The sequence below is a fragment of the Trametes versicolor genome, assembly GCF_000271585.1.
Source record: "Trametes versicolor FP-101664 SS1 unplaced genomic scaffold TRAVEscaffold_6, whole genome shotgun sequence".
Lineage (NCBI taxonomy): Eukaryota > Fungi > Basidiomycota > Agaricomycetes > Polyporales > Polyporaceae > Trametes > Trametes versicolor.
This window is the reverse complement of record NW_007360326.1, coordinates 1,131,168-1,144,351: the sequence shown is the minus strand read 5'-3', so window position 1 is coordinate 1,144,351 and position 13,184 is coordinate 1,131,168. Positions and strand designations below refer to the sequence as shown.

General features: G+C 56.1%; 3 protein-coding genes across 3 annotated transcripts; all 3 read left to right on the top strand.

Moving 5' to 3' along the window:
- Positions 1–1,550: 1,550 nt before the first annotated feature.
- TRAVEDRAFT_47619 (uncharacterized protein) lies at positions 1,551–3,793 on the top strand (the record flags this gene model as incomplete). Its single annotated transcript, XM_008040157.1, has 2 exons — positions 1,551–1,610; positions 1,667–3,793. 2 exons carry the CDS (start codon positions 1,551–1,553, stop codon positions 3,791–3,793), a joined length of 2,187 nt encoding a protein of 728 aa, XP_008038348.1.
- Positions 3,794–6,179: 2,386 nt separating this feature from the next.
- On the top strand, positions 6,180–9,214 carry TRAVEDRAFT_20467 (uncharacterized protein; the record flags this gene model as incomplete). The annotated part of the gene is made up of 9 exons (XM_008039917.1): positions 6,180–6,317; positions 6,384–6,461; positions 6,525–7,415; positions 7,479–8,010; positions 8,259–8,368; positions 8,519–8,582; positions 8,745–8,790; positions 8,829–8,863; positions 9,144–9,214. 9 exons carry the CDS (start codon positions 6,180–6,182, stop codon positions 9,212–9,214), a joined length of 1,965 nt encoding a protein of 654 aa, XP_008038108.1.
- Positions 9,215–11,467: 2,253 nt separating this feature from the next.
- On the top strand, positions 11,468–12,771 carry TRAVEDRAFT_47617 (uncharacterized protein; the record flags this gene model as incomplete). Its single annotated transcript, XM_008040156.1, has 4 exons — positions 11,468–11,606; positions 11,658–12,041; positions 12,109–12,638; positions 12,709–12,771. The coding sequence occupies 4 exons, from the start codon at positions 11,468–11,470 to the stop codon at positions 12,769–12,771; spliced, it is 1,116 nt and encodes a 371-aa protein (XP_008038347.1).
- Positions 12,772–13,184: the final 413 nt, after the last annotated feature.

Sequence of the window (13,184 nt, the reverse complement as noted above, 5' to 3'; positions counted from 1 at the left end):
TTCCTCTTCGACGTTCTATACCGTGCGTGAGCATACAGACTATAATAATACTGTGGATGTGTCAAGTAGAGGAGTCGAGGTTCTTCGTTAAATCTAACACGAGGTACGCGACATTACTACTTAAGTGGTGGGTAAATGGTACTAGTATCGGGCATCCAGCTTCAACAAATCCGCCATCCGCGGGGTCCTCTGGCCCGTCGTCCACATCTCCATCGTTTTGCAATGGTCCACGGAGACATACGAACCCTGGACACACTTGGCAGGTTTGAGGGAATCCGAATCTCGGACGACCACGTGTAGCGAACCTTCGTTCCTGATTGGGACGCGGGCCTGGTTCGGCAACCCGTCGTTGAGCGTGCTGCGTCTGGCTCGGTTGACCTCCCACCACTTTCCAGTTGCGCGACCCTGAACCTCTCGTTCTGCCCGCGGGTAACCCAGTCCACTGCCAGTGCCAGTCACACTTTTCCAACACCTTACGCTAGGGCCGCGCCGAGTTCACCAACTCAGCACCTCGCGCCGTGTGCCCAATCCGGGGCGTTGGCACTGTCGTCTGTCGGCTGTATGTATGCATATCCATCCCTACACACAAGTACATGCGACGAATACCCCCTTTTCAAGATAATGGAACGTTCAGCATATTTTTCAGAGACCAGATCCACTGTATTCGCCGCAATATTGCCTAGGGCCCCACGAAGCGGCGAACACCGAGCATCATATTGCATGTCACAATATACCCTGGGAGCGTTGAATCATTTTGAGTGCAGGTGGCTGCCACATTTCCCGCACAGCGGAGGCCGACCTTCCCTCTGGAACATAATCGCAACGTGTTCAGCAGTGTCCTAGGAATCCGAACAAGCCAGGGCCTGTGCACCTCGTCACATTGGGTCTGCATTCACACGCTAGCGGGCTATGTGCTCAGAGCTTCTGGCTGTGATAGCGCGGCCCGCTGATTTTCCGCGGAGTATGCTGGTGATGCCGTGTCTTCTCGCGATCAGGAGTCGAACTCCGCCAGGTGGTTGGAAAGTACAAGGCCGGCCTCCTCAGGCTGCGTCTTTGACCCCACGTCGGATATCCCCTTTGTATCTTGTCTCCCTCATACCTATCCACAGCCAATGACTCTGCCCAGGCGCAAGCCAGATGCCTTCAAGACCGGCCGATGCGACCGTCCAATCCCAAAGAGCCTCATGTCATACGATAAAAAAGTGAGTTTGGATTATTCCTGAGCGGATGGTGGCGGTCAATGTCACTCACCGAACATTGCACCTATTTGTCCGTCCAGACTCCAGGTTGTATTATTGTGCTCGATTGCAACGGCGTTGAAGCACGGAAGGCGGCGATAGACAGACAAGAACGGCTCGAACAGCACGCGTTGGCGGCCAGCGATGCGAATGGTGGCGCAGACGCCACATCACCGATACCTATGACCAGCCTGAGCGAGAGCACAACGACGGACGATACAACCCCCAATTATCTCCCAGACAATGACGCCCGCACCGCAATAGTCGCAACGGCACGTCCTTCAAGCCCCTTCCTCAGAGCTTCTCCACAACATGCATGCCCTGCCTGCGACACGCGATGCCCTAGGTCGGGGCGCACCGACGCCTGCCCAAGTGAGTCTTTGCCGAGCGATGGGTGAGTCTGTAGCCTGACTAGGGTTGTGCGTCAGCAGAGACGGGATCGCCGTGGCTCGCTCGCGACTCCCAGCGCCGTTTCATACGCGCGCAAACCACGGCCCAGGCGACCCAAGAAGACCGCCCCGGTCGACGTAGAGCCCAAGTCATCAGCCGAGGCCCCTAGAGACTCTTACCGCGCCGACGCTTCCGTCAACATTGCCTCAACACACACCCATCCCATGTCGCACCGCACCGCCCAACGGCCGGACGATGCGTTACTGAGTGGTGTCCGCTCGTCACTGTCCTCCCTCTCTCCGCCTACAATGCCCGCGGTGGCGACTACAGCATCACCGACGACGTTTTCGCCCCTCAAGCGCCGCCACGACTCGGACGTCAACTATTCCTATAAGAACGCGCGCGCGCGCCATCACGTCGAGCCCCAGAATGTCTCCTCTCCGCACTTCGCGGACACGGACTATGATCTGTCTGCGGCAGAGCGTATGCGCCGGGTTCACCCCGGTCGCGTTTCGCCCTCCGCTGTCACAAACAGCGCTCTCGACTACCGCACAACTCCATACCTCGTCAACCAGCCCGTCCCCGCTGAAATGACCAGGCAGTACACTCAAGAGCCGCCGCTCGCGGGATATGAGGTCTTCGAACGCCCTGCTGGCTCAGATGTCAATGGCGAGTTTCAGACGTTCATCTTAGAGCAGCGCAATGCCGAGCGACGCGGCTACGACGGAGAACGTTTCGCGTTGTCGCTTTCTATCCCTGGTGTGGCCTTTCAAGAAATGGTCGCTCGCGACAAAGAGCCCGCCCTCACGCTGCAAACTACAAACTCGCAATCGCCCAACTTCGTCGGAGATGATCCGATACAGTTTGCGCCCTATCATTCCCCGGAACTTCAGCACGCGTACGCCCGCGTTGAGCACGACGCTTCTTACGTGCCACCGCACATGGCCGCCACGGAATATCAGATTTGTAGCAATATGATGTGTGGGGGCACGGCACCGCATCGCGCAGGCTTTGCATCAACAGCATCGCCCGAGCCCACCAAGGCTATCGATACTACGCCCTACGAGCTTGATGAGGTGGTCAACACTGGGTATTCGTTCACTGTGCCTGCGCCCGCGTCGATCCAGCTCCCAGTATATCAGCGTCAGGATTGGATCCTCCCATCTACAGGTCGCCCGCCGAGTCCACAGCAACTGGGACGGACCCCCATCGCACCCGACCCCTCGCAAACCACCGCTTATTGGCAAGCATCCGACGACAACTTGGACGGAGGTCTCTCGCAGCCGGGACAGGTCTCCGTTCACGACGCTGGCTTCGGAGATTCGGAGTTGCATGCGCGACTTGCGCTCGACCACACAAGCTCGAACAAGCCTTTCACTCTGTACTATCCCGGTGTCGATGAAGACATGTGCGCGGTCCTTGGCCATCTGCAGCAGGAAGGAGGCCTCTACAGCGGCGACGGAGACACCTTTCCATCGCAGCGCGATACGTCGTATCCCCACTGGCAGTATCTTACGAAGACGCGGGTCTATTCACAATCCGCGCTTTGGTCTTCCCCGGTTGCGCCTCACGCTCATCTATCGGGCGAGTCAGTGCCGCTCCAATTCCCCATCCCGACCACACCTACCTACGACTTCCCAGTGGTGTATGGTCATCACCCGTCCGTCCCCACGGGCCTACATGGGCTGGTATTGGCTTACGAATCGCCATCATGGCCCCCGGCAGTGGTTCATGGAATGCCGCAACCGGTTCAAAATCACTACGATGACATCGCCCTTCATCGACGTGCGGTCGACCACGGCGGCTCCGTTACCATGTGCCCTGCTCCGCCCGAGATCGTCCAAGATGTTGCTGCGAGCTACATACTAGAACGAGACTACCATGACCTTCAGCTGGCTAACCGTGACTACCACGATCCGGATAGCCGTATCCCCTACGACGTCTCTTGCGGCACTCACGTCAAATCGCCCGACGCATTTCCTTCGCACCCAGTGTCTCTCAGCGATGACTACTGGCGAGGCAGTCTAATTTCTGCAGTCGATCGCAGCGAAGCCCCTCTCGATTTGATTATAAACCTATATTCATTCCACACCCCCGTCCTTCCTGTCTCAGTATCCCAGCATACATACAGTGACCCGATAGAGTCACTGACGTACCCTTTGTAATGAAATTGAATCTATAACACTGACTTGTCTGCGCGAGAAGATGAATGCGATGCAAGATAAGCTCGGCGATGTACACTTGCTACATGTGCATGTATAGTCGTTTATTGTTGGGCTATGGATCTATGCTCAGATTTCACCAAATTTGATCTTAAACCCATAGCTCATCAATAGTACCACGAGTGTTCATATGTTCGAGGACAAACAGAGAACAAAAATGCGGGTAAATGTGCGATAGTAGCGCTTGTCAGCCACTGCTCAACAAACAGACACTTCCCATCTAAAAGCGGCAGCCTCAGTGCGATACAAGATAAGCCCGGCGCTGTACACTTCTTACATGTGCATGCGTACAGTCGTTTATTGTTGGGCTATAGGTCTACGCTCAGATTGCATTTAGATCTGATCATAAACCTATAGCTCATCAATATTACCACAACTGTTGATATGTTCGGGGGCGAACAGGGAACAGAAGTGTCGGTAGATGCGGGATGGTAGCGCTTGTCATTGGGAGCTTCTTGCGCATATGTGATGCACGGGATCAGGAGGGTCGATATAGAATATGTAGCGATGCAACAGGGGAGGGATCCGCACTCACCCTGCTTAAACACAATGTTGTCGGAGTGACACTGCATACTAGCTATAGCGCCTGTGACATGTAGCCTAGAACGAGGGCCTCCAAAGCGAGTGTAGGGTAGCGATCCCCACAGTCAGGGAGCCAGGAGGACGGTGAGATGCAAAGCCGGAAGAGATCGATGATAGACACATGTACTTCTGGCCCAATCGGGACCTCGGCACCTTCCAGTGTGGCCGGCGCCGCTTGCACTCGCGACTCGGATGCATGCTGACTCGGTCCAACGTCTCCTGTGTACGCGTGCTCCCAGAGATCTTCATACATTCTGCTGCTAAACGACTCATAGGCTGCTTGGATCGGCGCTGCTACTCAAACCTTGTGTCGAGCCGAGGAGAGCAAGTTAGCGCCCAAGAACGCTGCTGATCCGGTTCCCGAAACGGAAGCGTTTGTTGTTCGCCTACTCCCACGACGCCAACGAATCCGAACTCTGCCTGTGGACGCCCGCCGCCCAACGCCGCGCCTTGGCAACGACTTCTTCACATTTGTGCGTTCTGCGGCCATTTCCTGGCACCGGAATACACATGAACTACTATCGCACCCGCGTCCTACGACCCTAGCGCGTTGTGCGAATCCACCCGTTCCAGCCTCCGAGGAGCATCGCCACATACTTCGGCAGTGCCTAATGCCTCGCGGTGCAGGCGTGTTCATGCAGTGATCAATCTTCGAAGCTGGGCCGGAATCTTTGCATCTCCAAAAAAGCTATAGATGCTCTCATCGGTTCCCTTTCGACGCCCCGGATAGTGGAGGGGCGAGGCCTCGCCACATCGAGAGCGGGTGTATACACACATCAGGAATGACCTCAGGAACCAGGGGCCCTATATGGTAACAGGTGGTTGGATTGAGCGCTGGAGACTCCCCCCCAATATGCGGAGACGCCCTGTCTCCATCCGCGGCCATATGGAGCCTATGGAGGCGTTCCCACGGCTTCCCCGCGCGACTCACCAACGACGCCCTCCCCGCTCACAATTAAAATCATTGCGGCCGGCCTACGGAAGGCCAGATCTATGAGCTCGTACGTCGAAGCAAGAGCGAGATGAGGTTTGTCGCAGGGATGGAGAACGTGTCTCCATATGGAGGCCCCTGGAGCGCTGGAGTCGGGCGTCTCCGTCTGGAGGATTTGGCTTTTCCTGATGCAGGCTGTTAACGGTGAGTCTATCCCCTTCAATCATTGGCTCGCGGTGCCTGGAAGAAAGAGCTGAACCGCCCCACGAGCACAGGTTCTCCTCCGAAAAACACCGAGAACACAAATTCAGCCATAGTTGCACCTCGAGGTCTCCGAACCTTCTGCGCGCGCGTTCCGTGACGGGCTTCGGGTATCTGCGTTCTGAGATGGCGGCGAGAGTCATCAGCTCCCCCTATGTTTTGCGCTTCTTTGGCGGCCAGGTGGCGCGTCCGAGTCCGCGCGTTCCCGTGCACCGTCTGAGCTGCCCCGTTGCGTATATTCGCAACAAGCTCGCGCGCACATCATAGCCCCCACCCTGCACATATATATGTGGCTCTCACGCCCGTACCCACTCGCTCGGAGCGAGCTTCTAGCCTGGCTCTCCTGATGCATGTGCGGGGGAGCACTGTGTGAGAATATACGGGGCGTGCCCCTGATGCTGTGGCTTCTCGGCTTCGCGGTCCAACTCCGACGGGTGGTTGAAAAACAGAACACCCAACGATGAGCTTTTGTGTCTCTCTGTCCACCCTCCCATCTACGCACTCTTCTCATATCTGCCCGCGACATTACACCCAATCAATATTTCGCCGCTCATCATGATCTTTCAATCATACAAACCCCCACATTCACCTGATGAGGTGGCGATGATCCCGGGAGGGATTACAGTGAACGCTGGGGATTCTGAATTAGTCAAAAGCTTGAAGGGTCACCAAAAGTTGGCCATTGCGTACCCGGTATTCCTATCGAATCTGAGCCGATTCGATGCAGCTAACCAGAACTTTGTGTTGGGGGATGTGTAGGGCATGGAGGCCAGGCTCGACATCGTTCAAATCAAATTAAACCATCCAAAACCCAAGAAAGACAGCCCTCCGCGATTGGTGAGTGTCCGACTACAGCTGCTGGTCGTTCGGGGTGACGCCATCTAACAGCGGGTACATTAGGCGAACGTGCCGATGCCGATGCCTCCGGACGCCACCCTTCAGGCTCCCGCCACCACATCCACACTCACGTACTCCACCTCGGCCGTGTTACCCTACCCCTTGGTGACGGAACACCAACAGACGGCTCCTCTTCCTTCCCCAATCCGGCCAGTTGCCTCCACCGGGAGCCAGGGCGTCATCCGCCGTGCGACACGCCACCCTTACTACACGCCGTACCGGCCCCCGCACGAGCGATCCCCGCCACAGCGCGGCCTTCCCGACAGCATGCAGCAGCACTGGAGCTACACGCCCATGTACCCGATGCATGTTGCCGGTATGGAGTCGCAGCAACACCCATGGGGACCGCTCGCAGCAGAAGCTCATGCACAACACGACGTCCAAGCAGCGTATCACAACCCGCAATGGGCCGCTTATTCCGATGCCTTGGGCAACGTCGTATACCCCCCGCCACATCCCGAGCTTCAAATGCGTCGCGCGTTTCTTGGCGCTACTCAATCGCGTCGAGCGTATGAAGATCACGCGCGGGAAACGTCTGGTCCCCGGGCGATCTGGGCACCGACTGCCCTCCCTCAGCGCGCGTCGCCGGCCCATCCGAGTTTCCGGCAGCCCATGTTTAGTTCGGAGTGGCGACACCCTGATGGTCCTGCCCGTGGAGGCCCAGTAGCGCCACAATTGTTCCACCCCAATGCGCGAAGTCTCGGCGCTGGCAACGCGGGCGCGACCGCCACAGCGCCAATATATTCAGACTACAAGCACAACGGGCTAGCGCGCTCGCCAGATCTTACGTCCCACATGCCCAAGAAGGCGCGTCGTGCCAGTGGTCAAGGAGCATCTCGTCGACGTGCCAAAGAGAGTGCCATTCCTGCAGCGCGACCAAAGAGCGGCCGCACCGTGCGTGACCGATCGTATAACACTGCGTGAGTTTTTCTTGTGTCATACTGTGCGCAACGTAAGTCTGAACCGAACCTTCTCAACCACAGCGCAATCGGAACGTATGACCACATTGTGCCGGAGGAAAATCTTGCCATTCCACCAGCAATGACTCCGCCTCAGGGTTTCCTCGATGTCTCTCCTCAACTGATGGCGAGCTCGCCGCTTGTCGTTGGCAACATCACGGGACATCCTCCGCAGCCCTCCCTTGTAGACGCATACTCGCAAGATCCCCTTCGCAAGGGGACCCTGGCTGCACACGTCAACTATACCATAGCGGCGTCAGCTCCCCCTACATACACTCAGACGTCCGGAGTCGACCGTGCCGCACAGGTCGACGAGCTCTCCCACGGGCAATACCTCGCCAACAACGTCTCTGTGACACAGCCAGGGGATCGCATCCAAGGGTTCTCCCCCAGGTGGCAAACGGATCCCCCTTCGCCATCACAGTCTTCATGGTCTTCTCCTACATCAAGCATATCAGAGGCGACGCATGAACAACTTGTGGTCAGCGCTGTCCATCCCTTCTCGACTAGCACGTACTCTGCACTTCAAGGTGCATTGTCGTTGCCTGTTTCGATTGTTACAACCCATACAACGTATACACTCCCATACTAGCATATTCCGCTCAATTATAACCCGAGATCTATGTGAACGGACATTGGAAACACTTGCATAGCAATATCCATTGTCCGATTTAATTGCCGAGCAATCCGCACACCGTTTTGTCACATACAGGGCTGACTTTTCTCGAAGCATGCTTCCAGTGTGCTATGAGTTGCACTGAACAATTAGATTGTTTAGTACAACCCATAGCGCGCTGGTACAGCTCCCCTGCATGGCTGCCTCCTGAAGCCCGGAGAACCATGGACCTCAAAGATACAGTCGGGAGCGGTCTTCGTGGGCAGCTCGTGGTGCGTGATCTGTGTCCTCTGTCCTGAATCCTGATAGTGTAGCAGTCGATGAACGTTTGGACCAGGAAGAGCTCGCTTGGATCACTTGATTATATCCTTGAGACAATACCAATGTCGTACCTGAGTATCCCTTCCTGCTACGTCGTCTAGATATCCGGGCGAAAGCAGGCAAACGTGTGGGTCAAGGTGCCCTCTTCAGAGACGAGTCAAGCGGGTGCGAGGATACTGACTAGAGCGAGTGCCTGGATGCGGACAATGTAGAGTGCAGAGAGTGCGTGTACGAGCAAGGCTAAGTAGGGCTAAGTTGAGGGAAACATCATCAATGCGCATCGATCCTCCTGGGACGATCTGGACACCATCCCCACGCCCGGTTTAGCGCTCGCGTCTTCTGCCGAGTTCTTCCCAAACGGGAAGCCCATCGTGTGCGTCCACTGCCATGGCTGCCGCATCCAAGCTACAGGGCTCCGGTTATAATTCACCAACTTGCTGCGACCGGTACGCGTACCCGTGAATATGCTCTAATGAATCACTGGCATCCGTTTTCACCAATACCTGGGCCGATGCTCTCCTCGTCATCTTTCCACGTCCCGCGCAACTCACTGTTCTGCGCTGGCAATGCTGGCACCCGAGTCGGCGCTTCGACGCTCTGGCTTCCACTGGCAGTGCCGCCAGGATTTTTCTGCTTTCTGCATCCCTGTAAAGAAGTCGATGCACCACAGTGGAGAAAAAAAAATTAATACATAGCGCCATGCTGACACGCGCAACGACACCACAGGTATCACCCCATCCGGCTGGATTCCGAAGAACATCGTCGATTCCGGGACGAGCCACTGCCCTATGAAGTAGCTCGTTCCCTCAGTTGTAGACCAATCGCAGCGAAATATAGCGCTTTGAGGACAGCGGGTCGCACCGATACTATGACGGTGGGATTGTTCTAATTCAGATTTGTATGGTATCATTGACTCCGCTCGCAGGGCGCACGAGAGACGAGGCTCGATGGGGAGGCAAGCAGGCGCTAGCATCGATAGAGACACGGTCGCGAGCGAGAGACTCGGCGCACAAACACCGTCGGACAGAGGCGCACCAACGCAACCCGCGCAAGGCAGAGCCGTGGAAGTGACGCAAGTGCGAGCGAGTGAGCGCACACTGGGCGCTTCGCAGGGTTATATAGAGCCCAGCGTTGTTCGCCTACTTATATGACAGAACTACTTACATGTTCCTGCTCCCAACCGAAGGAGCACGAGATAAAAATCCCCTGTCCAAATATAGGCTCCATATACTTGAGTATCGGCACAACATAGAGAAAATCGCGTTTATGACTCGAGCGGCCTACATCATGCCGAGACACGGTTCCTGTGTGCTATGGGCTCGGCTGAAAGTCTATTCTTTTAATCTGACCCATGGCTCTGCAGTTCCGCTCACGCAAGAGGGGAAAGACCGCGCAAGGCGCGCGGAGACGTTATGAAACACGTCTATGTCTGCAGTGCTGCCTTCGCCCGAGGTATGGCCCTGTGTGCTATGAGCTGGACTGAGCATTCCATTCGCTTAGTACAACCCATAGCGCGCTGGTGTTATCCCCGATGCGTGAATATATCTCCTCGTAAGACTTCCATATATCCACCGAGTGCTACAGTCCGCCGATGTAGTTCTAATTTACTTATTAATCGAAAAGAACATATTTAGCGCCTGCGCCCGCGCGTGCTCCCAGCCATCCATGGGCCAAATTCAACTGTCATTCCGTTGAACACAACCCATAGTTTGCTGATGCATTCCGATCGTATGGCGAGCTTAAACTTGGCTGTACAGGCGCAGGCGTCCTGTGCTGCACAGGGGTTCCCGGGAATTTCGAATGCCCAACATCATGATGATTGCCGTCGATAAAGCACGACTGCAGCGAGAACACGCGTAGCTAGATGCCAGACTGCGGCGTATGGCAATCCGCCACCCTTTTGGCGTCCACACATTTGGCCTAACCCACGCCCTTTCAACGTATACGCTCGCGAGCCATAAGCGACTCGTTTGCAGGGCCGCAGGTAGAGATACAGTCCGGCAGAGAGACGCCATACTCCATATCCATCCCCGCCGGGCTGATACCGACTCTTGCGGCCGATTTCATTCACAGCCAATAACGCAGTATCCCTGTGGTATGTCGAAACCGGAACGTATAACTCGAGAGATACGTAAATATCACCTTGGTTCGAGCCTGCTTCCGGCAGGCTATGGGCCAAACTGAACATTATTCCTTGTCTAGTTTAACCCATAGCTCGCTGATTTACTTCCACCGTATGGCCATAAAGAAGGCCTGAGTTTGTACACGAAAACTGAGACGGTCTCTCGGCGTACGCGTTGCAAGGCATAATTGACTCATTCCCGTTGCAGATTGAATACTGAGAGGCGGTCCGGCGAAAAGAATACGAGCACCATATTCATCCCCGCCGGCCCAGAACCAACACCTTATATTGCCCGGCATTCACCATGATAAAACACAATATCTCGAACCCAACCAAGGAGGGAGTAAAAGGGGCTGATTCGACACTGACAAATGGCATCATGCACCCACCGGATAAAACCACCCCGGAGGAGCTACGGATCTTGAAGACCTCCGGCGGTCCCATTTCTCCGATAGAGCCAAGTATATAGCATGGGGTGCGACGTAGCCAGAAGGCGTTCAAGATATCCAGAGCGTCGCTGTGGAAGAGAAGAGGGAGTGCAGACGCCGGGAAGTCGGTGATCGATGTGCAAAGATGCCTTCCAAATCAGGACCAAGAGGTTCACCGGCATCTTCCGGTGTGCTGCGACGCACGCGCACGGCGCCTCTCCAACCCGTTCGTCCCGTTCATTTGCTCGCTCGACACACGTCAAGCCCGATGTCGAGCACCCCCAGCTACCAGCCATCGCGCCAACATGTCTCTGAGGCCAACTCATTGGGTTATCCAGGGTCGGCTGACAGGCACCGTCAGTGGCGAGGTCCGCTGTAGGACGCCTGAGTGTCACCGTCTCCACGTATGTCAGCCCCTCGCGAACTAACGCGATCGGTAGCCTGCGGTGGTATGTATATAATCTATGCTCGGGGAAGGTATCGGCTGACTAGCCACCAGAATGCCTTCCCAACTCCCACCCGTAAACCACTACCAGTGCAGCACTACCGCGTTATGCGTGCTCAAAGACACTGGAGCTCCGCAAGGCAACAATAACTACACGACGTTGGTCCTCATCCATGGACTTGGGTGGCACTCAGGTGAGGAGAGCGGCTGTATTTTGCGTCTATACTGCTAAAAACGCCTCTCAGGGAACTTCAGGAAGCTTGTTCCGTGCGCTCAGCGGTCCAATATTCGAATCGTCCTGCTGAACCGCAGGGACTACCCGAGAGCGCGTCCACACTCCCCCGAAGAGCTTGCGCATCTCACTCGTCTGGGGTCCTCGCCATCATCCGCTGGAGCCGCCCAGGAGACGTCCGCCGTCATGGCCGACCATGGTCGCGACGTTTACGACCTCCTCGTCGATTTCATTCGCCGCGAGCGCATCCCCGCCGCCAGGGGCAACACCGGTGGCGTCGTCCTAGTCGGCTGGTCTCTGGCATGCGTGTGGATCACCGCGTTCCTGGCGAACGTCGCTTCATTCCCTGTGGACGACGTCAAGGTGGACACATACGTCCGACGTGTCGTCCTGTACGGTCAGTGGAGTTTGAGGCTGACACCTCCGCTTGGCGAGACATGACAGCTAACACAACGCACATACAGACCCCTCGTGCGTGCTGCTCGGCTACCCGCGTCCTTTGGACTGGTACCACCCCATCACAGACCTGTCCATCCCCCTAGCCGAGCTCTGCGCAAGCTTCAACCAATGGCAAGCGGGATATTACACGCACGGAGACCTGGTCAAGGATGGACCAGATGCGCTGGAAACTCGTACCTCCGCGACGGACACCTCGAGCACTATGTCGCGTCTCTCTGTGGTCGACTTAGCCGACTCGGTGCACGGTCCGCCGATGGAACCTTCGGGGAGTGATCGCCTGCTGATCGAAGCTTGCATGACGCACGGGACGTGGGGTGATCTGAAGGATGCTGCGATGTACCTTCCCGGAACCGAGTGCGAGCCCGGGGCCGACGATTGGCGCGGTATCGACGTCAGGGTAGCGTGGTGCGACAGGTCTGTCTGGGAGATGGTGCTGGGCTCGTACCTGCTCGAGAAGGAGCTGGCGGAGGCGAGACAGGCGGGCAAGTCGCCGAGAGAAGTTTCGTTTGTGCGCGTGAAAGGCGCGAACCATTTTGTGAGTGTTCCTGCGTGGCAGGACGGACGCTCTGGGGGCGACTAGACACTAACATTTCTTTCGGGAACAGGCACATTGGGATATGCCGGAAAAACTCTTGAAGGCGTTCCTCGGAGACGAGCTGATCGTCTAGCATGGCATTCGAGACGACGGCGGTCGATATGTATCTAAGGCTCGTGCCCGTAGTCTTATATTGGCGGATGGAGTTACTCGGCCTGTTGGTGTATTGTATGAGACTGGTTCACATTGAGTGGGTCCCCTGTTGGTATCATACAGCATATAACATATACACATATCACCAACCCTCTCGTCTACGGACTAATAGTGCGAACCCCAGTGCCTTACAACGTACTTCGACTTCATCAGGTTCCGATTCCATGCACGGACAAACGGCCAACAAACCTGTCCGAGCCCTCCACAGAACCAGGAAATACTGTGCATCTCACGAACAGGTTTCTCTTGCTGATCTCGACGATGTTTCCAAGCTTGTACGACGCAGATATGCTGGTACAGAGCTCGCTCATGGACGACCCGCCCTGATGCGGA